Source organism: Gobio gobio (genome assembly GCF_949357685.1).
Source record: "Gobio gobio genome assembly, chromosome: 10".
Classification (NCBI taxonomy): Eukaryota; Metazoa; Chordata; class Actinopteri; order Cypriniformes; family Gobionidae; genus Gobio; species Gobio gobio.
The window spans coordinates 36,478,036-36,501,613 of record NC_137116.1 but is presented as its reverse complement, the minus strand read 5'-3'; the positions used below and the strand labels follow the sequence as shown (position 1 = coordinate 36,501,613).

The window sequence follows — 23,578 nt, the reverse complement described above, 5'->3', positions numbered from 1 at the left end:
ATGTGTTATGGTTCGTCTAAGGGGTGAGTCATTATTCTTGAAGTCACCAGATGTAGATGATGATTGTCTGTTAATTGGTTTGTATGCCAGGACAAGTGTTTTAACTTGATCCCAGCAGGGATGTACAATGTCATGACTAAATTTCATATATTAAAATCCTGTTAACATTAGTTAATGCACTGTGGACTAACATGAACAAACCATGAACATAACGTTAGTTAACTAACGTTAACAAAGATTAACTAATGCTGAACAGAGGTGTTGTTCATGGTTAATTCATGTTAACTAATGCATTAACTAGGGATGAAACGGTATGGAAATTTAACATCACGATTATAGTGACCCAAATTATCACGGTTATCAATATTATCACGGTTTTGTTCAAATGAGATGAAAGTGTTCAAAAAGAACAGATGCACACACTTAAAACATTTAAACAAGTTTTATATTTGAAATCAACAAACAACAAATAAATCAAGCAGCTCTATGCACTTATTTAAGATAGATTATATTCTGTGGGATTTCCTTCCTTATAATGGCCGTCGTCAATAGCAACACATAACGCATAAATAATAATCATTTTTCGTAAATATAATCTCTAATATTATCTCTGTAAATATATTCAAGCAATATTCTCATCAGTGTTCAGCAATGATGCATTTTAATCTAGTATATTTTTGTGTAAGAGCCCAAACAGTATCCTAGTGAAATGATGCATATCCATATTTCCATATGATTTGACAGTTTATTTTATTAAATATCAAAAGGTGTGTATCATACCTGTCACCTAGATGAACACTGTACAGTCAGTTTTATGACTGTCATTCCCTTCAAATGCTGTTGAAGTCAGAAACGTGTATAACGTTACCAATGTTGTTTGTAACTTTAGAGACGGTCCCTAAATTCGCCAGCATTAAGCCAGTCATATCAGATGCGCTGTGGTTCTGCTGTGTTTGTTTGAAACCATTTTCGCTGCTGAAATAGAACCAAAACAGTCAACCACGGTATGATGAGTGAATCTCCTGCATACATCGCATGTTTATCTCCGCTTTGAGAGATTTCAGCGAGTGAGAGCGGCGCGCGCTCTGAAAAAATATATGTTATAACTCTGGCTAATCTGAACGCCTCTGATTATGAGACGACGTCGCTTTCATAAACTCAATAGAAACACGTGTAAGTGGTTATAATGCGCAACGCGATTATAACATTATAGTCTTCTCAAAAGCCATCTAAGTTAAACCGCCAGAGTGGCTAGTGTGCAGCCGAAATAACGTTACACCCGGTTGTTAATGTCAAGGTTGTTAATCATTATCAATGGATAAGGACTTTTGTAAAAGCCAAAATATGACCACACCTCAGATTTGGTCCTTTTAGAAGTCTGAAAAATCTCCAGGCGCTGTCACTGCCATCTGCCATCTGCCATTTATTCTCATTCAAAAAACAGCCGTGCGCTGCGCCAGACTGACACTGACTGGACAAGATTTACCGCGAGTTTTCACAATCGTGATAATCACACGCGGTTTTAATGATAATTAAATTTTATACGATATTACTAACCGTCACTAAATTTTATCGTGGTTTATCGTGAAACCGGTAATCGTTTCATCCCTAGCATTAACTAATGTTAACTAATACAACCTTATTGTAAAGTGTTACCATTTTTTTTATCGAATGTACTGTAATCGATTTCTATCTAAAATAACATATATATATATATATAAATATATTATACTGTTAATTAGTGTTACATTTTGTCAGCTATTTTTTTTATTTAGTCAGTCCTGTGTCAAATGTACTTTTTAGATTTTATCACATTTATTATCCTGATTATATTATAAGTTTTAGTTTATTTAAATGTCAATGCATAATGGTTAAATTGATCATCACAATTATTTAGCTAAAAATTATAATCACAACGATTGTTGTCATTTGAGAAATTTATTTTTTACATTTTCATCAGAATTATTGCACTTTTCACTTATAAGCACAAATCACAAGAATGCCAGAACATGGTTTATTTTACCTGATCTAGTTACCTGGTTTATTATAGGCTATTATATAAATGAACACTTTCTGTATGTATTATAAAAACTGATAAAATAATAAACTTGAAATTCCTAATAGTAAGTCCAATAATTCCAAATAACTTTAATGTATTTATTTACAATAAGTGCAAATAGCGTGCCTTTCTATTCACACTAGCTCTGCCCAACAATGCCTGGTTGGGCCACACAAGATTAAAATAAAATGAGCATATATCAACGTCTTCAGTGGCGTAGTCGGTAGAGACAGATAATTTACAGCATTCTATTTCCATCGTGTTCTCATTATAATGCTATGTAGGCTATGACAGATTGGCGCTGCACATCTTGCAATAACCATTTAATGACCAGTGATTCCAGACATCACTGCAGTGCACGCCTCAGTTTCACTTTATTTCGCCGCGGTCTGGAGGTGTGCTGTATAACGCTAACCAATCAGACCTCCGGTACCGCGCAAAGCAACGCAATAACCAATAAAAAAGAGACAAATATTTTTTTTTCAGGGCGATCATCGTTCTCATGATCGATGATCGCTGTCACGTTCGAGTACTCGATTACTCGACCACTGTTGCCCATCCCTAATCGGAGCACCCTTACAAAAAGCACAACCAGTTTTATTAATAATGTTACCCTGAGTTAAAAGTGTTACCAGAATTTGTTGTAATTAAGGTGAAAAATAAAAGGTTTTGTGTTTAATGTATTTTTGTTGATGTTGAAATGGATTTTAAAACATATTGTATCAAAAAAAGTATCGTTAGGAACCGGTATCGAAACTGAGGGATCGAAATTGGCACCGGATCGAAAGATTTTGAACAATACCCAGCCCTAAGTATTTATTGGGTAGGGGTAGGCGTAGGGAGGGCTTTTAGTGTCGTATTAAGGCAGCATCCATAGAGTTAGTTCACACAAAAATGAAAATTAGCCCATGATTTACTCACCCTCAAGTCATCCGAAGTGTATATGACATTCTTCTTTCAGACAAATAAAATCAGAGTATATATATGTGTCCTGGCTCTTCCAAGCTTTATAATGGCAGTGAATTGTTGGCTCATTTTTTAAGTCAATAAAAGTTGATCAATCCATCCTATAACTGCTCCACATGGCTCCGGGGGGTTAATAAAGGCCTTCTGAAGCAAAGTGATGCGTTTGTGTAAGAAACATATCCATATTTAAAACTTTATAGACTAAAATAACTAGCTTCCGGCGGTCAGCGGTACACAAGTGAAAGAGTAAAAAATGTTACGGTGAAAGAGTAACCCGGCCTTGACCCTTGAACTCTTGACGCATGCGTATTGACGAACGCAGAAGCACAGAGGATAGAGCAAAACATAACACTGGTCATGAATTAGACTCTAAAACCAGAATTTTTAAAGAGAAATGGCGGAGGATTTCGATATAAGAGAAGAGGGGCTTGAGTTTGTTGCCCAGCACTATCCACGAGAGGTGTCAAAGCTTGCGATGCTCCTGAACACCGCGTGAAGCGTTACTCTTTTAATGCAAGTCTATTGGCGTACCGCTGACTGCTGGAAGCTAGTTATTTTAGTCTATAAAGTTTTAAATATGGATCTTTTTCTCAGAGCTCTCGTACTGTGTAATGACAGTGCACCCTTCTCAGCCGCTTCAGCAATGGACACAACCCGGAAAAACTATCGTATTGATTTTTGCAGATAACCGATTATTCCAGCAATCAGTGCCGATCATTAGCAAAACTCTAATGAAAAAAGCTAGAAAAAAGCCCCCCAAGAATTGGCGAAGTCACAGTCAGTGAGGAACCAGGGTCCTTGTGGTAATAACAGTATGTTGGGTAGGAAATCCAAACGTTCATCCATCGATCTTAAATATGGCTTATCATTTTGAAAAAGTAGTAGCAAGCAACTTTACTTAGCTGCTTGCTCTAACGTTAGGTAAATGTGCTCATTCCAAGTGTTCATTCAGAGTGTGAAAGGGAGTTAAAGTATAGTGCACTTAACTGCATTGCTTTACAGCAAAATGTTGTGCTGTGTAAAATAAAGAAAACAAACAGGATGTGCTTTCTGCCGTCTCGGTCTCCCTGGACTGCTGCGTGTCACATGAACCAAAACTCAGATTATAGGCTACTTGCCTCACAGACATGAGAAATATATCTATAGAATGCTTGAAATGTCTACTTTCAAACTAACTAATTTGAATTGAAAACAAATACGATTACATTATTATATAATCCGGACCGTGTGAAAGGTGCATTTCTCTCTAAAGGCACGTTCACTATACTGCGTGTGGAGATGACGAGTCGGCATCGACAGAAAAAACGAGTTCTTTAATAAACAATTAAAATGTCTCCTTGCTATTTTTTCTGAGTCCGACACATTAATAATCACTACTTTTTCCAGTACCTTGCAGCAAGCTTTATGTGTGCGCTTGAACATGGAATATGCATATATTCCGCCCCCAGTATATTTAAGTAATTAAATTAATATAAATGTGCGAGTTGTCGACTGATGGCTTAAATGAACGAATACTAGTCAACTAGAAAAATCCGGAGCAGCCCTATTTACCAGTAACAATTTACACCTAGTTTTTTTATCATTGTATAGTCTACATAGTTTATAAATTGATGAATAAATATTTGAGAGTTCAGTTTTCATTTCTGGAAGACTGACGCAGCATTTCTTTCAGGGTAGTTCTGACTAAATCTCGCCAGAAGTTGTGCTCCAAACCTCTCCCTTTAAGGGAATGTGTGCTCAAGCCTTTTTCCATTGGGGGGTCTGTAAATTGGAAATGAGCAAACGTTCTCCCACATCCCCCCACCCCCTGCCTCGCAACAGCTGTAAGATATTAGGCCTTATTTTCTCTTCCATTGAGAGACAGGAGGAACAGGCTCTTTGCCTTGCTATGATCAGGCTCGAGAGGACAGTAGGGATCCATTAAATGAACGATCTGGAAAGATCTGCACCGTCCAAAAACAAGTGCAGAGGACTGGGTTGGAAAATCAAAGTTGTGATTTATCTTTCCAAAACATTTCCGAAACTACTGGCTAAGTTGCTGAACAAAACCAATTTTCACTTTTTAGTGGTCTCTCATAATGACAAAAATGTTGGGTAATTTTTGCATTTATTATTATATTCTGAAGACTTTTTAATGCAATAAATAACAGTAAATGAGGACTGGATCTTTCAAGCATCATAAAGGATGAAAAAGCATCATAAAAGTGCACTATTATATTCCAAATCATATGACGTCAATGTGTGATAAACAGACAACTATTCACTGATTTACTGAATTTCTGTTTCATGTTTCATTGTTTTAGGCTACTTTTTTTTTTTATTGTTGTAGCCTTTCTAAAATCTCAAATATCACACTATTATTAAACATTTTGATTGATGATATCACAGTATCCACTATTTAATGGAAAGCACCCATGCACATTGCAACACCTTAAAGGTGCCCTAGAATGAGTTGAAACAATATTTTATAAAGGGTATGTGACTTATTTAAGGGCAAAAATTGTCCAGATACAGTTTTACAGGTCAATTTACTACCTGTATTTGTTGTAATTGTCCCTAGAATGAATTGGTCTGTTTTTGCCTTATTTGGAGTTCTGCCCTGTTTGGCTGTTTTACTGCGCGGCTAATTTCAGTAGCTTTAGAGACAGAAACACATCTATAATGTCCGTCATGACAATGGAGATATTATGAATCCAACCTTATATGTTTGATCCGGTTTCTGACGAAGATGCAGATTTTGAGGAACAACCAATTGTTTTGAGATTGGAAATGGACGCTTCTGAGTGGTAAGTTTAGTCTTTATTTTTAGTAAGAACCTGCAAAACATAATGTCAGTACTATAACTTCAGCCTTCATGTGAACTAGCAAATTTGTTGTTTGTACAGTACAGTAAAGTTTTTTTTTTTAACAAATTGACTAGATGCCTTGTCAAATGACTATCGTTTCAACTTAAGTGGTGGAGAAGGTGACGTTAGCTAGAAGGATCGAGTGAGCTATAAGCATCTAAACTAACGTAGTTCCTGAGTTATGTGTTGTTGATGAAATGTAGGCTAAATTATAATTCTATCCGACAAAAGGGATTGCCATATGCATCTACCGTTGTATTTTGTAGATTTATATGACAACACTGGCAGGAAATAATATTAACCTTTGTCATTTGACATTTGTCATACTGTTATGTATGCTACTTGGGGTTTCCTATTGTTACTGTACTAGCATCTTGCGTTGGATCTAGACAACACGGGGGACATTATCATTAATGTTGTCTCACTAAGAAACTTTCAATTCTATCAGAAATTGTTTAGACAGTCAATAAGTGGATAAAATCACTACTTACTGCTTGAGGGAATATAGTTTGAATTGCCGCTTCTCCAGTATCAGACGCTGAGCGAAGCCTGTTTGATATTGTCCCAGCCAGGTTAGAAAAACTGTCCGTGCTGAAATGGGCAGAGCAAACGAACAACTTTGAAATAAATTGTTGCGGTATCCGGTTATAGATAAACATCAACCATGCCTGTTGACAGTTTTGTTCTGTGGGAAGGGTATGAAAAGTCCTCACGTCCCCTGCACAGCCTGGAACATAACATTTATTTCCATGATCTGCCATTTTCGCTATCCTCGCTTGACGCTTGTTTCTTCACAATACCTGCAGAACTTCCGTTGATTGGGCTGTGCAGTTCCGCCTGGCCTTGAACATGTGCTGGCATATGCAAATTTTGGGAGCGTACATATTAATGATCCCGACTGTTGCGTAACAGTCTGTGTTATGTTGAGATTCGCCTATTTTTCCGTGGTGTTTTTCACGCACAAGATGTTCATATGAAGGAGGAAGCAATGGTGTTTGAGACTCACTGTATGTGATGTCCATGTTCTGAACTCTTGTTATTCAACTATGACAAGGTTAATTCAATGTTTCATTCTAGGGCACCTTTAATTGAAAAATAATAAAAAAATATATATGATGTATTTTTTATGCTTTGTTCTGAAGCAAGCACACTCGCCCAATTATGAATAAACATAGCATTTGCACTCAATGAATTCACTGAATTTCCACCTACAGTAAAATTTTAAATGCTTCGACTGAACCATTGATCAGTGATTTGAACTCGACAATCAAATCAACTGGTTCATTGAAAATGTCTGACTCATACGAATGATTAATTCATAGTTATCTTATGGCTTTAGACGAATATAGCTATATTATAGTTATATGGACCACTTTTATGGTACTGTTGTCTGTGTGTGGTTTTTAAAACTCAATGATAATTGATTGGAAAAGAGCCATGAGTACAGTCTTCAGAGTTTCTCATTTTTGTGCTCATAGTTTTGGATCTACATTAGGGTTATTAAATAACAGAATTTATGGTTGGACTTTTACTTTTTATTATTTTGTTGTGATGTGACTAGGCATGTGCCGGTATCAAATTTTCATGTTGCGATTAATTGCTGAAGCTTTTATCACGGTATACGGTATTATCACGATATTTTAAAAAAAGTTGCAAAAAAAGTGTTGTCATACTATAACAGGTTTAAAAACTTTATTATAACAAAAGAACCAAACATTTAAATACAATAAAGCAATACACAAAAATGTATAAAGTAAACAAATATTTGAAACAGATTAAAGTGCTAAAGAATTATAAAGAACAATAGGTAACACTTTACAATAATGTCTCGCCAGTTAATGCATTAACATTAACAAAGAGCGAATAGCTACATTTTTACAGAAGTTATTCTTCTTTGATAATGTTAGTTTAAAAAAGCAACTGTTAGTGTAAGCTCAGGTCCATTAAATAATAGTTACAACTTTTGATTTTAATAATGTGTTATTAAATGCTGAAATGTACATTTAACTAAGATTAATACATGCTTTAGAAGTATTTTTCATTGTCAGTTTGTTAATGAATGAACTAATGTTAAATAATGGAGCCATATTGTAAAGTGTGTGATTGAACAACAGTCAGAACATATTCAAACAATATCTAGGGCATGTAATTTAAAACTTAAAAAAAAAAAAAAAATTTGAAAATGACTTTAAGTCTTTAAGTATTAGGTTATGTGATGACGAGCACCGGATTGTGATTACTGGGGAAACGGCTGTATTTCTGCTGTTCCATCAGCGCCCTCTGCTGTCTGAAAGTGAATGTGCACTTCAGTGCGTCTTCACGCCTTCCGCCATGTGCTCGGCTCATGAACGGTCTGTTTACATCAGTGCTCGTTCCTCTTTGACGCGTTGTTCATATTAAACGGTTGACGGGTAAAGTATTCTTAAAATACATTCTAAAAATCTGAATAATTCGTAATAAATAATTATTCACGGTATTTTGAAGTGCCCACGATAACAATATTGTGCATGTTCATTATTGCGGTATATCGTATTACCGTTTACCGGCACATGTCTAGATGTGACCTATATGAGCGGTTTGTTTGTGGTATGGTTAGCTTTGAAGCTAAATAGTGATCTAATGAGGCTCCATTAATGCTCTTCAGATGTTCTTTCCGCGATAGAATCTAACAGCTCTGATCTCCAGGCACTGTTAGTGTGGGATGCCCAGAATAATTACCTAGCTTGTTGCCCTCTCATTATTTGAAATCTGTTTCTTTGAACTGCATTGGTCTGAGATCATGCTTTCACTCTTCAGTTGGAATTTGTCTATAAAAATAAAGTGATTGTGTTGAAGGTTTTCCCGTTGTGCAGATGGGCAGCTCTGGTATTATGTTGATCTGAGCACTTCCAGGATTTTGCTGCCTTTTAAGGCACTGTTTTTCAGCAGCATATACAGTAGAGAGCAACACCCCAGCAGAGAGACAGCAGTCTCTTCTATGAACTCATGGTGAAGCCTCAAGCACAGCTGATGACAAGCTGTGCTTATACGCCTAGTTTGCCTTGGTGCTTTACCACACAAGGAACACATGTGAGCCCGACCATGTCATCAGAACTTCAGGAACAGTCAGCTTCATGCTAAATTTGCCAAAAGGCTGTTTCTGATAAACTTGCTTTTGGAAAGATGTGATCTATGCCTTTAGCTTTCAACCCAGTGGTGCAAGTGCTCTTCAGCTGATATTTTAGTCCCTTCTGCCCCCTGGTGGAAGTAAACAAGTATCGACTGTTTCCTTCTGAAAACTTTCAGACTATCCAACAAAGACAAGTCTTTTAAAACTGAACTGTTTCTTATTCATTCACTTTCAATAATATTATTTCTAGTTCTTTTTTTGTTATGATTTCAGAATGGTGACCCAACCAGTTTTTGACATTTTTGTATGTCATTACTCTTTTACCAGGCCCGAGGAAGAGTATAGCCATTCAGTAAGCTTGGTCACAATAAATCTATAAATTCTAACTTATATATTCTCTCCTTTTGCATAGACTGAGGGGTAGATGCATCTCCAGGAGCGAGCACAGTATGAAGAAAGCAGGCAGGCCAGTGGGGAATAAGGCAGCAAGCGGAGGAGGTAAAGGTGACGCAGTGACCGGAACCTCTGCTGGCAAAAACGCTGTTAAGAGCCCTACCACAGCTCCGCTCTCCAAGGTAACATCACTCTCTTGTTCAAATCAACATGTTGTATTTCAGACCTAAACTTAATATTTGAGTCACTCTGTTATTGTTACTTTTTTGGTGATTCATTAATCTTTGATCAACAGGTCAAAAGCGACGATGATCTTCTAGCTGCTATGGCTGGGAGCAGTGCAGGGACAAACAGCAGTGTTGCCAAGGGCAAGAAATCAAACACTACTCACTCAACATCCTGTGGAACAAATACTAATAACCCTGACACCAAGACCAAGACCAACTCAGGTATTTTACCCTCTAGGATTTAACCCTCCTTCATCACACAATTCCCCCAATTTCACATTTCACAAACAAGTCTTTGCGTACAGCATATATTTTGCCGTATGTATTAGGGGTGTAACGGTTCAATTTACTCACGATTCGGTTTGAATCACCGTTTTAGGGTCACTGTACAGTTTGGTATGTGCTGTGTTCAGGGAAATTAATTATTAGTTATATTCAACTGTCAAATAAAAATAAAGAAAATAAGAACATATAATCAAACTACAAGCAACAACACAAATACATACAATAGATAATAGATGCATATAAACTAAACAGTGCTTTTCAGGTTTTTCAGGAATCTAACAGTAGTTTTCAGATACAGAAACTGAATAAAGTAATAAAATATAAATTAACATTGCATATTATAATCTTCACTGTATAAGTTAAATAAAGATTAATCATTATTGAAGTTACAAAAGCTATTAAGTCAAAAGCAGTGAGTGAATTCTTCGTCATTTGTTGTTTGATTAACATTAAAAAACACAGACAGCAGGAAAGGCTTCTTTCCCTTTAAGACATGTTACATATGAGCACGTATTTCTCGACTCTTTACGTTTTACTTAAGACATAACCTACTATGTTTGCTAGGACACTCACCAAGACTGGCATGTTGACATAATTTTTGTGTGAATTTGTCCGTTCAAGTGCAAGACTTGAAAGAGAACTGTTTGCTCTTAAATGTTTGCAAGGTTTAAATGAGTTAAGTTAAACACAAATAACAACGTGTGGTGTTCTGGTCTCACCTGCGCTCGCACGCTATAAACACCCGGTTGATGATGTATGACTGAGTCACATTTGAGCATACGGCACTCGCATACAAGAGAGACCATTTTGTCCATGCTTTTGTAATATTTTGGGAAGCCAGAATGTGTATCCATCGACAAAAGCATACATTAGCCTAACTGTCTGTTTTACACGTTATTTTTATTTACATTTATGCATTTTGGCAGCCGCTTTTATCCAAAGCGACTTACATTGCATTCAAGGTACACATTTTACATCTTGTCAGTTCTTGCTTTCCCTGGGAATCGAACCCATGACCGTGGCATTGCTAGTGCCATGCTCTACTGTTTGAGCTACAGGAAAGCCTGTAGCCTGTATTTTTAACAAACCATATTATAGATGCGTCGTCAGATTTGAGATGAACCGCAGTGCAAGTGCATGCCAAGAACGGTATGGTTTTTAAAGTTTTTTTTTTTAATACAGAGAACTGTTACACCCCTAGTATGTATGTTAATATGGTTCAAATTTTTGAGTGCTGTTCAAAGTTTCAGCATTGTGAGGTGGGGTTTTATTAATTTGTCATTGTCTTCACAAGGCCCCTCTGGAAAACGGGCATCATCCACAGCCTCCAAGGAGTCAAACTCCTCACGAGACCGTTTACGAAACCCCAGAAACTCCAGCAGTAAGAAGCAGTCATTCACTAGTGCTTCCGATCGAGTCCAGCCTAGACATTCCCGTGGACTGGCCCAAACCTCGGACTCAGAGACCCGCATGAGCAAATCAAAGTCTGACGGTCAGCTAAGCGATAAAGTGGCCCTGGAGGCCAAAGTGAAAAATCTGTTAGGTCTGGCCAAGAGCAAAGACGTGGAAATCCTACAGCTACGGGGTGAGCTAAAGGACATGAGGGTTCAGCTGGGACTGCCTGAGGTTAGATCAACTTATTATTATAAAATTGCTGCATGATCATTTAGATTTTTGGTCCTAACTATATACTAAACAAATCAAGACTGTTTATAACATTAGTTTAATTTTCCATTTGAATGCAACAAAACTCTTTTGTGAATGTAAAGATCCAGCGAGTCAGATGCATGTAGCTGGCAAAGACAGCTCAGTAAACTAGTATATGTATTGTCTATGAATTATTTTGTGGTACCCAATCTTTTTATTTTATCACATTAAATTCAGACTGCAGTCTCACAACCCAGGTAAAATATCATTTATTTTCATAATGTTCTGTGGCACTGTAGATTCATCAGCAGCATAGCAATAAATGAAAAACTGCTCCATCCTAAATGCAGTACTACTGTAGTAATACTGTAATAATCAGAGAAAAATATGCTGTTTTGGACAAGCCGAAGCACGTTGCATTCCACTTTCTACCCGTTTCCGCCTCAGAGAAAGAATTAAAAATGTAATTGCGAGTTAAAGTCTAAAATAAGACGCAATTATGAGATATAAAGCCATGCTATGAGAGAAACTGTTGCAATTACAAGACATCATTGCGTATTAAGTCTCGCATTGCAAGACATATGAGATTGTGAGATATAAAGTCAGCTACCTTTTTATATTTGTTTGTTACTCAGAGGTGGAAAGATGCTTCCATATTGACTTGATTAAAAGATATCTCTGATTTTAACAAATATGGCTAATGTTTGGTCAGCTGTATAATCGTAATAGGATATAGATAGTGAGTTTAAGTATTTATGTGGTGATGCAAGTACCAGTGAGTAGTGTTGGTGCGTCTGTAATGTGACAGAACTGATTAAGACTTTAGACAAAAAAGCCCTCACTATGGTGTTTTTATACTCCTAGGAAGATGAGGAGGACGAAAGGCCACCCGAGAGGGAGGTAGCTGCAGTGATCACAGCTGCAGATGTGGAATCAACATTGCTGCTCTTGCAGGAACAGAACCAGGCCATTCGTGGAGAGCTCAACCTGCTTAAGAATGAGAATCGTATGCTGAAGGACCGCCTCAATGCTTTGGGATTTTCCCTGGAGCAGAGACTGGATGGGGCTGAGAAGACTTTTGGCTTTCCCTCCACCAGTCCTGAACTTTCCTCCTCTGGAGGTGGTGGAGGTCAAGGAGACTGTGCCACTGTGGCCTCCTCTGTGGAGGGATCAGCACCAGGCTCCATGGAGGACCTCCTTACTGGAGGCCAGCGAAGTGGCTCAACAGACAACCTAGACAGCGAGTCCAGTGAGGTGTATCAAGCAGTGACCTCCAGCGATGATGCCTTGGATGCTCCCTCAGGCTGCGGTTCCTCGTCGTCCTCCGAGTCTGAAGGTGGTGCCCCAGCATGTCGCAATTCCTCTCGTAAGGGGAGCAGTGGCAACACCAGCGATGTGTCCGTGGCGTGCCTGACGGAGCGCATTCACCAGATGGAGGAGAACCAACACAGCACGGCAGAGGAGCTCCAAGCCACTCTACAGGAACTGGCTGACCTGCAACAGATCACGCAGGAGCTAAACGGCGAAAATGAACGCCTGGGAGAGGAAAAGGTTCTACTTATGGATTCACTCTGCCAACAGAGCGACAAACTGGAGCACTGTGGCCGTCAGATCGAGTACTTCCGCTCACTCCTGGACGATCATGGTGTGGCCTACTCGGTAGACGAAGACATCAAGAGTGGGCGATACCTGGAGCTGGAGCAGCGTTATGTGGAGCTTGCGGAAAATGCTCGGTTTGAGCGCGAGCAGCTCTTGGGGGTTCAGCAACATCTGAGCAATACTCTAAAAATGGCTGAGCAGGATAACGCCGATGCTCAGAGTGTGATTGCAGCACTGAAGGAACGCAACCATCACATGGAGCGACTTCTAGAGGTGGAAAGGCAGGAGCGGTCCGGCATGGCGGTGGTGCTAGAGGATTGTAAAGCTGCAGTCAACAACGACCAGGCTGAGCTGAGCCGCTGTCGGGCATTACTGGAGCAGGAGAGGGAAAAGGTCGCTGAGCTCTACTCCATCCACAATGCCGGAGATAAGAGCGACATCCACCAGCTCCTGGAGGGGGTTCGGCTGGACAAGGAGGAAGCTGAAGCCAAAGCCGCCAAACTACAGGACGATTTGGGCCATGCTCGCACTGAGGTGGCATGTCTGCAGGACACTCTCAACAAGGTGAGCACAAGCACTGGTACAGTTGATTTAAGAACTCTTAGGAGCCTGTTTGAGTACTTAGTCCATCTCTTCTCTTGTGGTGGTCCAGCTGGACGCTGAGTACAGGGACTTCCAGAGCGAGGTGCAGAAAGAGTTGGCTGAGCAAAAAAGGGTTTTAGAGAAGCAACGTGAGGACATGCAGGAGAAAGAGACGGAGATTGGAGACATGAAGGAGACAATCTTTGAGCTGGAGGATGAAGTGGAGCAGCACAGAGCCGTCAAACTTCATGACAACCTCATCATCAGTGACCTGGAGAGTAAGTTTAACAGATTTTGGTTTACACATGCTGATTTTGATCTTTCCCTGACCTAAACAAATGCATTGCATGCTGAACTGTTCAGCATAGTCGTGTAGTATAAGGTCTGGTCCGTTTGGCAGCTTATTCTAACCGAGAGCCAGCCACTTTCACAAGAAGAGACTTGTCTAAATCAGTGTTTCCCAACCCTGTTCCTGGAGGCACCCCAACAGTACACTCCCTTATCTGACCCATCCATTTTAGGTCTTGAAGTCTCAACTAATGAGCTGTTGAGTTGATTCAAGTGTGTTTGATTAAGAAGAGTTAGGGTGCCTCCAGGAACAGGGTTTGGAATCTCATTACATGAAAAGCAAGCAACCAGTTTGGTTTTTTACATGCTATGTAGGGGCAAGTAAATCTTAAATGGATGATATCAGACTTGCAGCACCAGAAAAAAATGAAATAAAGTGTTCGTGTCCATGAGCAGAAAACAGAAGAAATTGATCAGAATTTGAATCTATTCAAGAGTAAGACGTACCTGATTATTTCACTGAGATAAAACAAATTTTGCTTGTGAATATCTAGTTTCCTGCTAAAACACTGGTACCTTTTAAACATGAGTTTGTTTCCCTGCGGACTGATTAAAAACCTGCGCATTCTGACTAAAAGAAGCTTCTTTGCTGTCAGGTAGTCTTTTCGCATGTGCTTTTTAGTTTTGTGTGCAAGATGCATCAGATAATATGATTATGATTGTGGAAAGTTCCGGTGCATGCTGTCTATAGACTAGGAGAGGCTGTAATTGGTGTATCTTCCTCATATCACCACATGGTGGTGCCAGACATTTAAGAACATGGTTCACTTATTGTGTTAGTAGTATGAAACAACAGTAAATGAATAATGTTTTTCTAACATCACTTGACTGCTACAATTCACAAATATCAGTGGAAATTACAAGGAGAGATTTATATATTTAATTTAATTGACCTTTTATCTTTTGTGGTGACATTTAGAATGCATAATGCTTTTATTACATAATCACTGTTGCTACAATGCAGAAATTGTTCCCCCCCATATGAACCCTGTAAACCCTTAGTTCACATGCTCACTCGCTCTCCTTCCGGTTTCCTGGCAGATTCGATGAAAAAGCTCCAGGATCAGAAGCATGACATGGAGAGAGAGATAAAGATACTGCACCGCAGACTCAGGGTGAGTGTGGGCAGGGGCGGCAGTTCATGCGGTCATCTGAGGACCTGGCTTTCGAGGACAGGCATCATTTGAAAGGGTGTCCTCAGCTCCTGAGTGTTATGTTAGGATAAAACCACAGCAACATCTTAATTCCTTACTAGTGAAAATTCATCATACATTCTTGGTGGACACTCATGAGCCCACTTTTATTTGTTTGGTAATTAATGTTTGACTTAACCCATTTATGTCCAGATATTTCATATGAATGTACTGTGCAGTTATTTAGCTTTTTTTCTTTCCTTTATTTTACGTTTACATAAATTAACTTTTGTTTTTTTGTTACAAAAAACATGAATTAAATGTCTGTGCATGTCTATGTCTCACTTAAGTCTAAAATTATTCTTACTAATCTTATGCCTCTATGCTTGTGCATTTATGTATGTTCAGGAAGAGTCGGCAGAGTGGCGTCAGTTCCAAGCGGATCTGCAGACTGCTGTGGTCATTGCTAACGACATCAAGTCAGAAGCTCAGGAGGAGATTGGTGACTTACGGCGCCGGCTGCAAGAAGCCCAAGAGAAGAACGAGAAGTTGGGCAAAGAACTAGATGAAGTTAAAAACCGCAAGTAAGTGTTAAAAGCTAAGGCATAGTGTTATGCTGGTTATGCAATATTCTAGAATTTTAGCATTCTAGGATTACCTTCTGGGGTTATATTAGAAGGCAGCATATTTTTACATCCTGCTGTGGTGTTGTCACGATAAAAAATTATGACTTTGATACGATACCTGACTGAAATATTCCAATACTACTAATTAACTGAGACCACGACAAAAACCTAAAACAACAGGAAAAGGAATTCAATAATAATGACCCACATGGAACTTAGAATTCATTATTTTATTTATTAAATAACCCCAAGAAATCTCTTACTTGACCAGTGTGTGCCTGCCGTGCTATTTGAGCATTTCCTCCCCTTTAAAACAAAACATTGCATGCCGGTGCCACCACACAGGCCTATGGTGAGCAACTAACAACCTATGATACAGCTGAGACTACAGGGTCACCATGATTTTTCCAAGTAAGACATGTTCCTGGATCAACATATTACATTGATCCTGGAAAGACATTCCTGTCTGAAAATTTTGTCCTAACCCTACCCTACTTTTTATTATTTTACCTACTTATTTTGTTTTATCTGTTTTTAATGAGACAAAGATGCAAGTAACAAACAATAGGACAAATACAATACAATAGACACAAATTAACAGTGCTTTGAAGATTTTCAGGTAAAGCAGGTCTATTTAACAGCATTTAACAGAAGCATTCAAGTAAAAAATGAAAAATGTAAAAATAAAACCTTCATTGTATGAATGTAATATACATTGGTTCTTATTAAAGCTACTAAAGTTATTCAGTGAAGAGCAGTGAGTGATTTTTTGTTTTTTTTTGTTTTGTTTGATTAACATTATAGATACAGACAGCAGCAGGTAAGTACAGTATATTAGGCTGCTGTCACTTTAAGACCTAATGCACTGATCCTATTGGCACACATCCGATTTTCTCCCAACTGTTTACATTCACTTAAGTCATAACCAGTGAGTGCTCGCCCAGATGGGCATTTTGACATAATTGTGTGTATTTCAAGGACAATAAGTCGTGAAAGAGAACTGAATTTGAGATTGCATGCTGAGCGACGGCTTTCTGAGTGAGTTCTTTTTTTTTTTTTGAGGCTTATTGCACGTAATTCTTTTTAACATGAAGCGCATCCTGCGCCTTTTCTTATCCATGCATGTTTCTTTATCGCTATAACTTGTCAGTAACTTTAGGTAGTACTGCGCTGCGCTGATATATAACGATTTGCTTGGCCAGTGTGCCTGCAGGGAGTGGAAGCCGAGCGTTCTTATTAAAATGTCGTTCTTAAAGTAATGTTTCTAGCAAATGGTATCGCGATGCCTTTTTAGTACCGGTATATAGTGCTGTTTAGAACAGCCTTGGTTTAATTATCTGTGAGCACATGTGTCTGGGTTAATTATATATGGCCTACATGTAGCGGATGAGGGTCAAATTTAATAAAGAGTTTCCTGTCTGCGAGGAGACAGATTATCCATGTTAAAAATGTGACTATGTGCTGTGTCAAAGGCAAGACGAGGAACGTGGACGTGTGTATAACTACATGAATGCCGTTGAGAGGGACCTGGCTGCACTCCGGCAGGGCATGGGACTGAGTCGACGCCCTTCCACGTCTTCCGAGCCATCTCCCACCGTCAAAACTCTCATCAAAAGCTTTGACAGTGCCTCACAAGGTATCACACCATTGTTAATTATTGCTACGAGTTTCATGTCGATGTGGCATCTTTACTTTCCTCAGAAGGTTTATTTAGTCTGTTCTGGTATGGCCACAGGTCCTGGAGCTAATGCTACTGCAGTTGCTGCCGCTGCCGCAGCCGCAGCCGTAGCTGTCACTGCCACAAGCACAACCACGACTGCCCCCTTACCCCGCACACCTCTCAGTCCCAGCCCTATGAAGACCCCGCCTGCTGCTGCTGTCTCACCGATACAGGTAGCTTAGACTTGCCACACAATGCCACATAATATATAATGCAGCAGAGAGAGAGTTATTTTCAGTGTAAAGGTCAAACAGTAGCAGTCTGACTCTTTTCCTGCTTGTTGAACCTCGGAAACCTCTGAGATAGCAGCACTTCCTCCTCCTCTGGGCCTCTTGACAGTTCTCACAGCATCGACTCATTCATGAGAACTATGGAATTTCCATTGTGGGATAGTTTGTTTTCCTTTATGTTTTATTTCTAGTGCAGCCGTCACTTCTGATGCTGTCTGGATGTCAAACATCCAACGTTTTTGGGTTCCAGTAATGCAAGACCCTTTGAAGAGTCTTCCGTTCGTCAATGCTTGATACATTTTTGTTTGCACTTTTCTTATGCAGTTAGTGTTATGCCAAGCTAGTAAGCTATGCAGTTAACTTACTAACTAAAGATTAACTGAAAACCCATATAAAGTGAAATACTCTCCCAATTTAGCACTATATGAAGTTGTTAACTGAAAAGTGCGAAGAACAGGAAATGTTTAATTTTGTTTTGACACATTTTTTTCTAGCTTGTCAAAAGAGCTTTCATAATAGTTTAGCGCTATGCTAAGTCGGTAAGTTAAGTTGTTAGCATGTTAACTGACAGCTAAATGAAAACAAAAAGGACATGATTAATTTGTCATGATATTTTGTTCTTGCTAATCAAAGGGGCTTTTATTAAGCAGTTATCACTATGCCAAGTTAGTAAGCTGAACTATGAAAACACAATGGAAGGTTCGTTTAATTTGTCATAATGTCTTGTTCTGGTTAATCATCGAACGTTGCGTTACTATTGATGCACATGGCTTTACGATCCCACATCGGCCTCATAACACAGCGAATCCAACACATTCGTGCAGCTCACCCCTAAATTGTATAGACGGAGATTACAATCGAGCAGCTATTTGTTCGATTAGCTGCTATTTAAAAAATGGCGGTCACAAGTTTGTTTGTGTTCGTCTTGTTGTTCACGATAACCCCGCCCCCAGACCCTGACGAAAGCGGTTCTGACTTCTAGACCAGCAATGTTTTGGTGCTACTTAAGATCCACTTTTCCTGGTTCAGAGCTGGTGCTTTGGGTGTGGAAAGACAAAGAACCGATTTGAAACTAGGCTCTGGCTCCGAACCAGCACCAACACTGCCTTGGTGGAAAAGGGGTATTTGTTTTTAGCTTGCTTACCAAAGGCTAACAGAAAACAAAGGGAAATATTTTTGTTGTATCTTATACTAGCTAGTATCTTATACTGAAAGGTAAATAAAAGCTCAAAGCAGTAAAAAGAAGGTAAATTGACCATTTTAGCTTTAGTTATATAATGTGATATGTAATTTAAAAGTAGGATTCCGTGGGGGGACATGATCTTTGCTTGACAAAGGTTCTACTATTATCAAAACAACCAAAGTTCGCATTGCAAACCATGCAGTGTATGCAACCAATCCCAACCTAATTTTTCACTTCAGTGTAACGCTTGGTGAACGTAAGTGGTTTTTGATATTGACCGCGTATATCAAAGTGACACTCTTAAAAGTGTTCAGCACTGAAGTTATATAAGGATGATTGTCAGGGCATTATTGAGGTAGTGAGAGGTGAGGTAAGGGCAGCAGACAAAGAGGAAATAGATCTAAAGTCATATCCTCCTGAGATGCTAGCTACAGTCTGCAGCCACTTTTGATTGATGTAGAAATTGAGTAGCGTTCTAGGGGAAAACGGATTTAACTGGAGCTGGCCACAATCCAGCTGTGAATGTGTAACCTGTCTAGCAGAAGTCATGAAGGGAAAGAGACCTTTTATGAGGATCAGATGCTAAGGCTTATAGCAGCTACCATTATTTTTTCAAGTGCAGAAAAGCGCATGTGGAGCTCTTAAATGAAATGGAGACATGAATCTATCTCAGTAGTGGTGTAGATTATTTGAGATATTTTATCTTTTTATGACTTCCTTTCATAATCCTGCCTTACTTGAAGTGACTCTGCTGTCATTCAGTCACACTGTTATCTTTGTTTCAGATCAGACCAGTTGATGAAAAATATGTTCGCTGAATATATTGAAGATGATTTAATACTGTTTATGTTAATCACTTACAGAGACACTCCATCACTGGCTCTATGTCCACTGCTAAGCCCCTCTCCTCGCTTGCAGACAAAAGACCCAGCTACACAGACATCAGTATGCCAGGTAACAAACACTATTAAAGTTTTTCTTTCTGTCGTTTCAAGTGGTCAGTTATAGTTTCAGTTTCTTTCAGTACACTGATTTATTACCTTTTTGATTTATTGATTCAAGTCATGGCAGGTTTTTCTTTCAGTAGCCAATGTCGGTCAGCTCTAATGTTCTAACATCTAATTTATTGAATAAGAGTACAACATTTTTGTCATGGAAGTGATGAAATGGTAATAAGAATATTCATTGTGGTGCTAATGTGCTGTATAAAATTATGACAGTGCAAAAAAATCAGTCACAAATGATCAAAGTCAAAGTATATTATGTTGGCCCTAAGAGGAAATTTTGTGTATACGTCATGTTGCTACATAAACAAAATAATACAAACATTTTCACCAAGTATGTGCTTTACAACAAAAAATGTATGCAAATTAAGAAATAACTTATTTATAGATTACCTTTTATTTGAATGAATCTTTTGTAAGGTTATATGGTAAATAAAATATAATAATTATACCATTAATAATGAATTGTCTCTCACAAATGTCTCCATGGTTACAAGGCTCTCTGTGCAAGCAGGTTGTGACGCTTGACGGAAGTTAGCCTTTTTCAGGCGCTCGGTAATATCATTGCGCCGCTGCACCCATGGTACGGCACAAAGTTCCGTGATTATTACGCAGAAATGAGAGAATCTAGAAAATCGCAACTTTTCATTTTCTGTCGGTCTTAGTACACAATGTTTTAAATAGGAAACATATTGAAAGTCTTTGCTCATTTTTGAGCGCGATGCTAATGGTCTAATCCGATTCAATGATCTATGCTAAGCTATGCTAAAAGTGCTACCGCCAGATACAGAGATTAGCTGAATGAATTCAAAAACGGTAAAACTCAACTGTTTAACTCTAAGGGACTTGGAAAATGAGCCTATTTTCAAAAAAAGTGGAGTGTTCCTTTAATGGGGTGGATGTCCTGGGATTTAGATCTGGGAGGTAGTTTCTGTCGCTTTCCCAACACCAGAAGTTTATGACCCCGCAAAAGCAGCACTGAACTCATAATGACCTCAGATGTGATAACTCGTGCGAAAATACATGAAGTATGAACAAATACTCAGGTTTCAATGCCCCCTCCCCACTCATTTTCACCATTATTATGCTGGAAAAAGCGGCAGTGTGTGTTTGTGAACGTGCAGGAGAGGGCATAGAGCCCTTTTTGTCATGCTTGTTTTTGAGACGTTCCGCTGCTTTCCAGGAACACTTATCATCCTCTGGGGAAATTACAGGGGTGGGATGACTTTCATGTGGGGGTGATCGGTTGCCTCTCTGACCCTTTACAGCTATTGAGATTTGTTGGCTGTCAACTTTAGTTTTTTTTTTTTTCGCTGTAATGTTCTTTCAATTTTATAGATTGATTTTTTTGGATTATACTTGTAATAGCATTTGATTGTCATTGATTCAATGTGCAATAACATTTTATTGTGAATATGTCAAGTTAGCATTGTGTGTTTGAAGACTGCACCATTTATTATTTTCTTTCATTGTGTTTTTCCCCCTAGAATTTCCAGAGTTCCACTTAACTCCCTGATGAACTGATAATAGATATTACAATCATGATTATTACATAATATATCTGTCTTTGTCTGTCTGCAGCTGAGCATCTACTCAGAGCAGCCAATGGCAGTCGTCCCACTTCAGCTCTTCAGAGAGTCTCAAACATGGACTCATCAAAGACCATCACAGGTGAAGCTCAGAGCCATTTAAAATCAAACACAAACATTTAATAAAAACACAATGCATTCATGTGCTGCAATGTCTTATTCATAAATTCAGAATTGTTTGAGGTCAGTAGTTTTGAAACATTAATCAGCAAGGATGCATTCAATGGATCAAACAATACAAAAGCTTTCCATTTCAAATAAATACTGTTCTTTTTAACTTTCTATTCATTAAAGAATCCTGGAAACAATTATGATTATACGAAATGTTTATTAAGCACACAATCAGCATATTAGAATCATTTCTGAAGGGTCATGTAACTGAAGTCTGGAGTAATGATCATTAAATGTAATTTATTGCCATCACGGGAATAAATTACATTTGAAAAAAATAGTAGAGTTATTTTAAATTGTAAGAATATATGACACTATTTTTGTTTTTACTGTATTTCTAACCGAATAAGTGCAGCCTTGGTGAACATAAGAGAGTTCTTTCAAAAACATTTTTAAAAAATCATGAAAAATCACTATTCATAATTATTTTCATATTCTGAAGACACTGATGTAAAATGAAGGACAATTAAATGAATGCATCCAAACAGGGAGTGGATGGGATTTTTAATTAAAAAGAGCAGATAAACACATACATTGTTATAGTACATATAATCTATTATTTTTATATATGTTATTAAATTCCATAATTATTGTATATGACTTTCAACGTCAGATTAATACAGCAATGAATTATATACTGGTATAAACCCAAAGAGTAGGGACTACTATTACCTAATTGATGATCAAACTTTCCCCCTCTCTACTGTTTAGTGTCTCGGAGAAGCAGTGAAGAGGTGAAGAGGGATATCAGTACTCCTGATGGAGGCCCAGCTTCCTCTCTGATAGCCATGGGCTCTGCTGCACCTCCTCTCTCCCTGTCATCTTCCTCCTCCCCCACGGCCTCCGTCAATCCCACAGCACGCAGCCGCATTCGGTACGCACCTGCCGAGAACTTACACACATGCTGTTTCGTACTCTCTTTTGTTTCGCTTCTCATTTAAATGTAACGGCCGTCAATGGCCATGCATTTTGACCTGTTCTTTGAATCTGTGCTATGAATCTAAAGTGCTGGAATGTTTCTTCTGAGTTGAATAATATCAAGGTTACTAAAACAGTCATTGTTGCTTTGTTTATCCACGTAGAGAGGAGCGAAAAGACCCTCTGTCTGCTTTGGCTCGTGAATATGGTGGTTCTAAAAGAAATGCACTGCTGAGATGGTGTCAGAAGAAAACCGAGGGCTATCAGGTTGGTTCCCTGACATGTAAAATAGAAGCCTCTTACTATATTGTAGATACTGTCAGTTGCATGTCACTGTAGATTTTTGGATAGCTTCATTGTCTTGGAAGTAGGGATGCTCATTTTGGGGGTTTTACTGAGTGACAACCAACGCTTGTTAACCAATCATTTACCGTTAAATGACAAGATTATGTAAAATTAGAATTAAATTAAATTAGAACGTGACCCATTAAATGTACCAAAAATTTATTTCCAGAGGTTTAGTTTTACATGCACAAATAGCAGCATAAACAAAAGAACATGAGGGTTCAAACATCAATCCACCACGCACCTGCAGAGCTTCTGTGAACAGAGAAAAACAATAATATTATATATATAAATAGGCCTGTATGCGAAATATATTACACTTAAATAATTAACAGATTAACAAAACGAAAGAAAAAACTGCACATGCTGAGTTTCGGTTTATTTTTGTCATTTTGTGACGTGTTCCACAAACAAGTGTACGGAAAGGACACAGAGATGGCAGAAAGTGCATTCTGTTTTTTTTTTTTTGTATACAAATATTTGTACAATATTTGTTTAATTAATAACACGTGACTTATACGCAACATGTTTTTTATCTCGCAAAAACGCAATTTTATATTTTTATATGCGTTTTAACTATGCAGCAAACGGTTTAAAA

The 23,578-nt window shown here is 38.4% G+C and overlaps 1 protein-coding gene across 2 annotated transcripts in view; it reads left to right on the top strand.

The window, feature by feature from the left end:
- specc1la (sperm antigen with calponin homology and coiled-coil domains 1-like a) overlaps nt 1-23,578 on the top strand; it is a 59,652-nt gene that overhangs the window by 20,876 nt on the left and 15,198 nt on the right. Inside the window, exons 2-14 of one of the 2 annotated variants that reach the window (XM_079826963.1) lie at nt 9,393-9,555; nt 9,669-9,822; nt 11,180-11,511; nt 12,397-13,695; nt 13,784-13,991; nt 15,103-15,176; nt 15,603-15,778; nt 17,293-17,456; nt 17,556-17,713; nt 19,817-19,907; nt 21,539-21,628; nt 22,429-22,591; nt 22,800-22,902. In XM_079826963.1, the coding sequence (XP_079683089.1) occupies nt 9,430-9,555; nt 9,669-9,822; nt 11,180-11,511; nt 12,397-13,695; nt 13,784-13,991; nt 15,103-15,176; nt 15,603-15,778; nt 17,293-17,456; nt 17,556-17,713; nt 19,817-19,907; nt 21,539-21,628; nt 22,429-22,591; nt 22,800-22,902 (3,138 nt within the window). In that variant the 5' untranslated portion in view covers nt 9,393-9,429. Of the gene's footprint in view, nt 1-9,392; nt 9,556-9,668; nt 9,823-11,179; nt 11,512-12,396; nt 13,696-13,783; nt 13,992-15,102; nt 15,177-15,602; nt 15,779-16,624; nt 16,641-17,292; nt 17,457-17,555; nt 17,714-19,816; nt 19,908-21,538; nt 21,629-22,428; nt 22,592-22,799; nt 22,903-23,578 lie in introns of those variants that run through there. The other variant, XM_079826964.1, reaches the window with a different exon arrangement.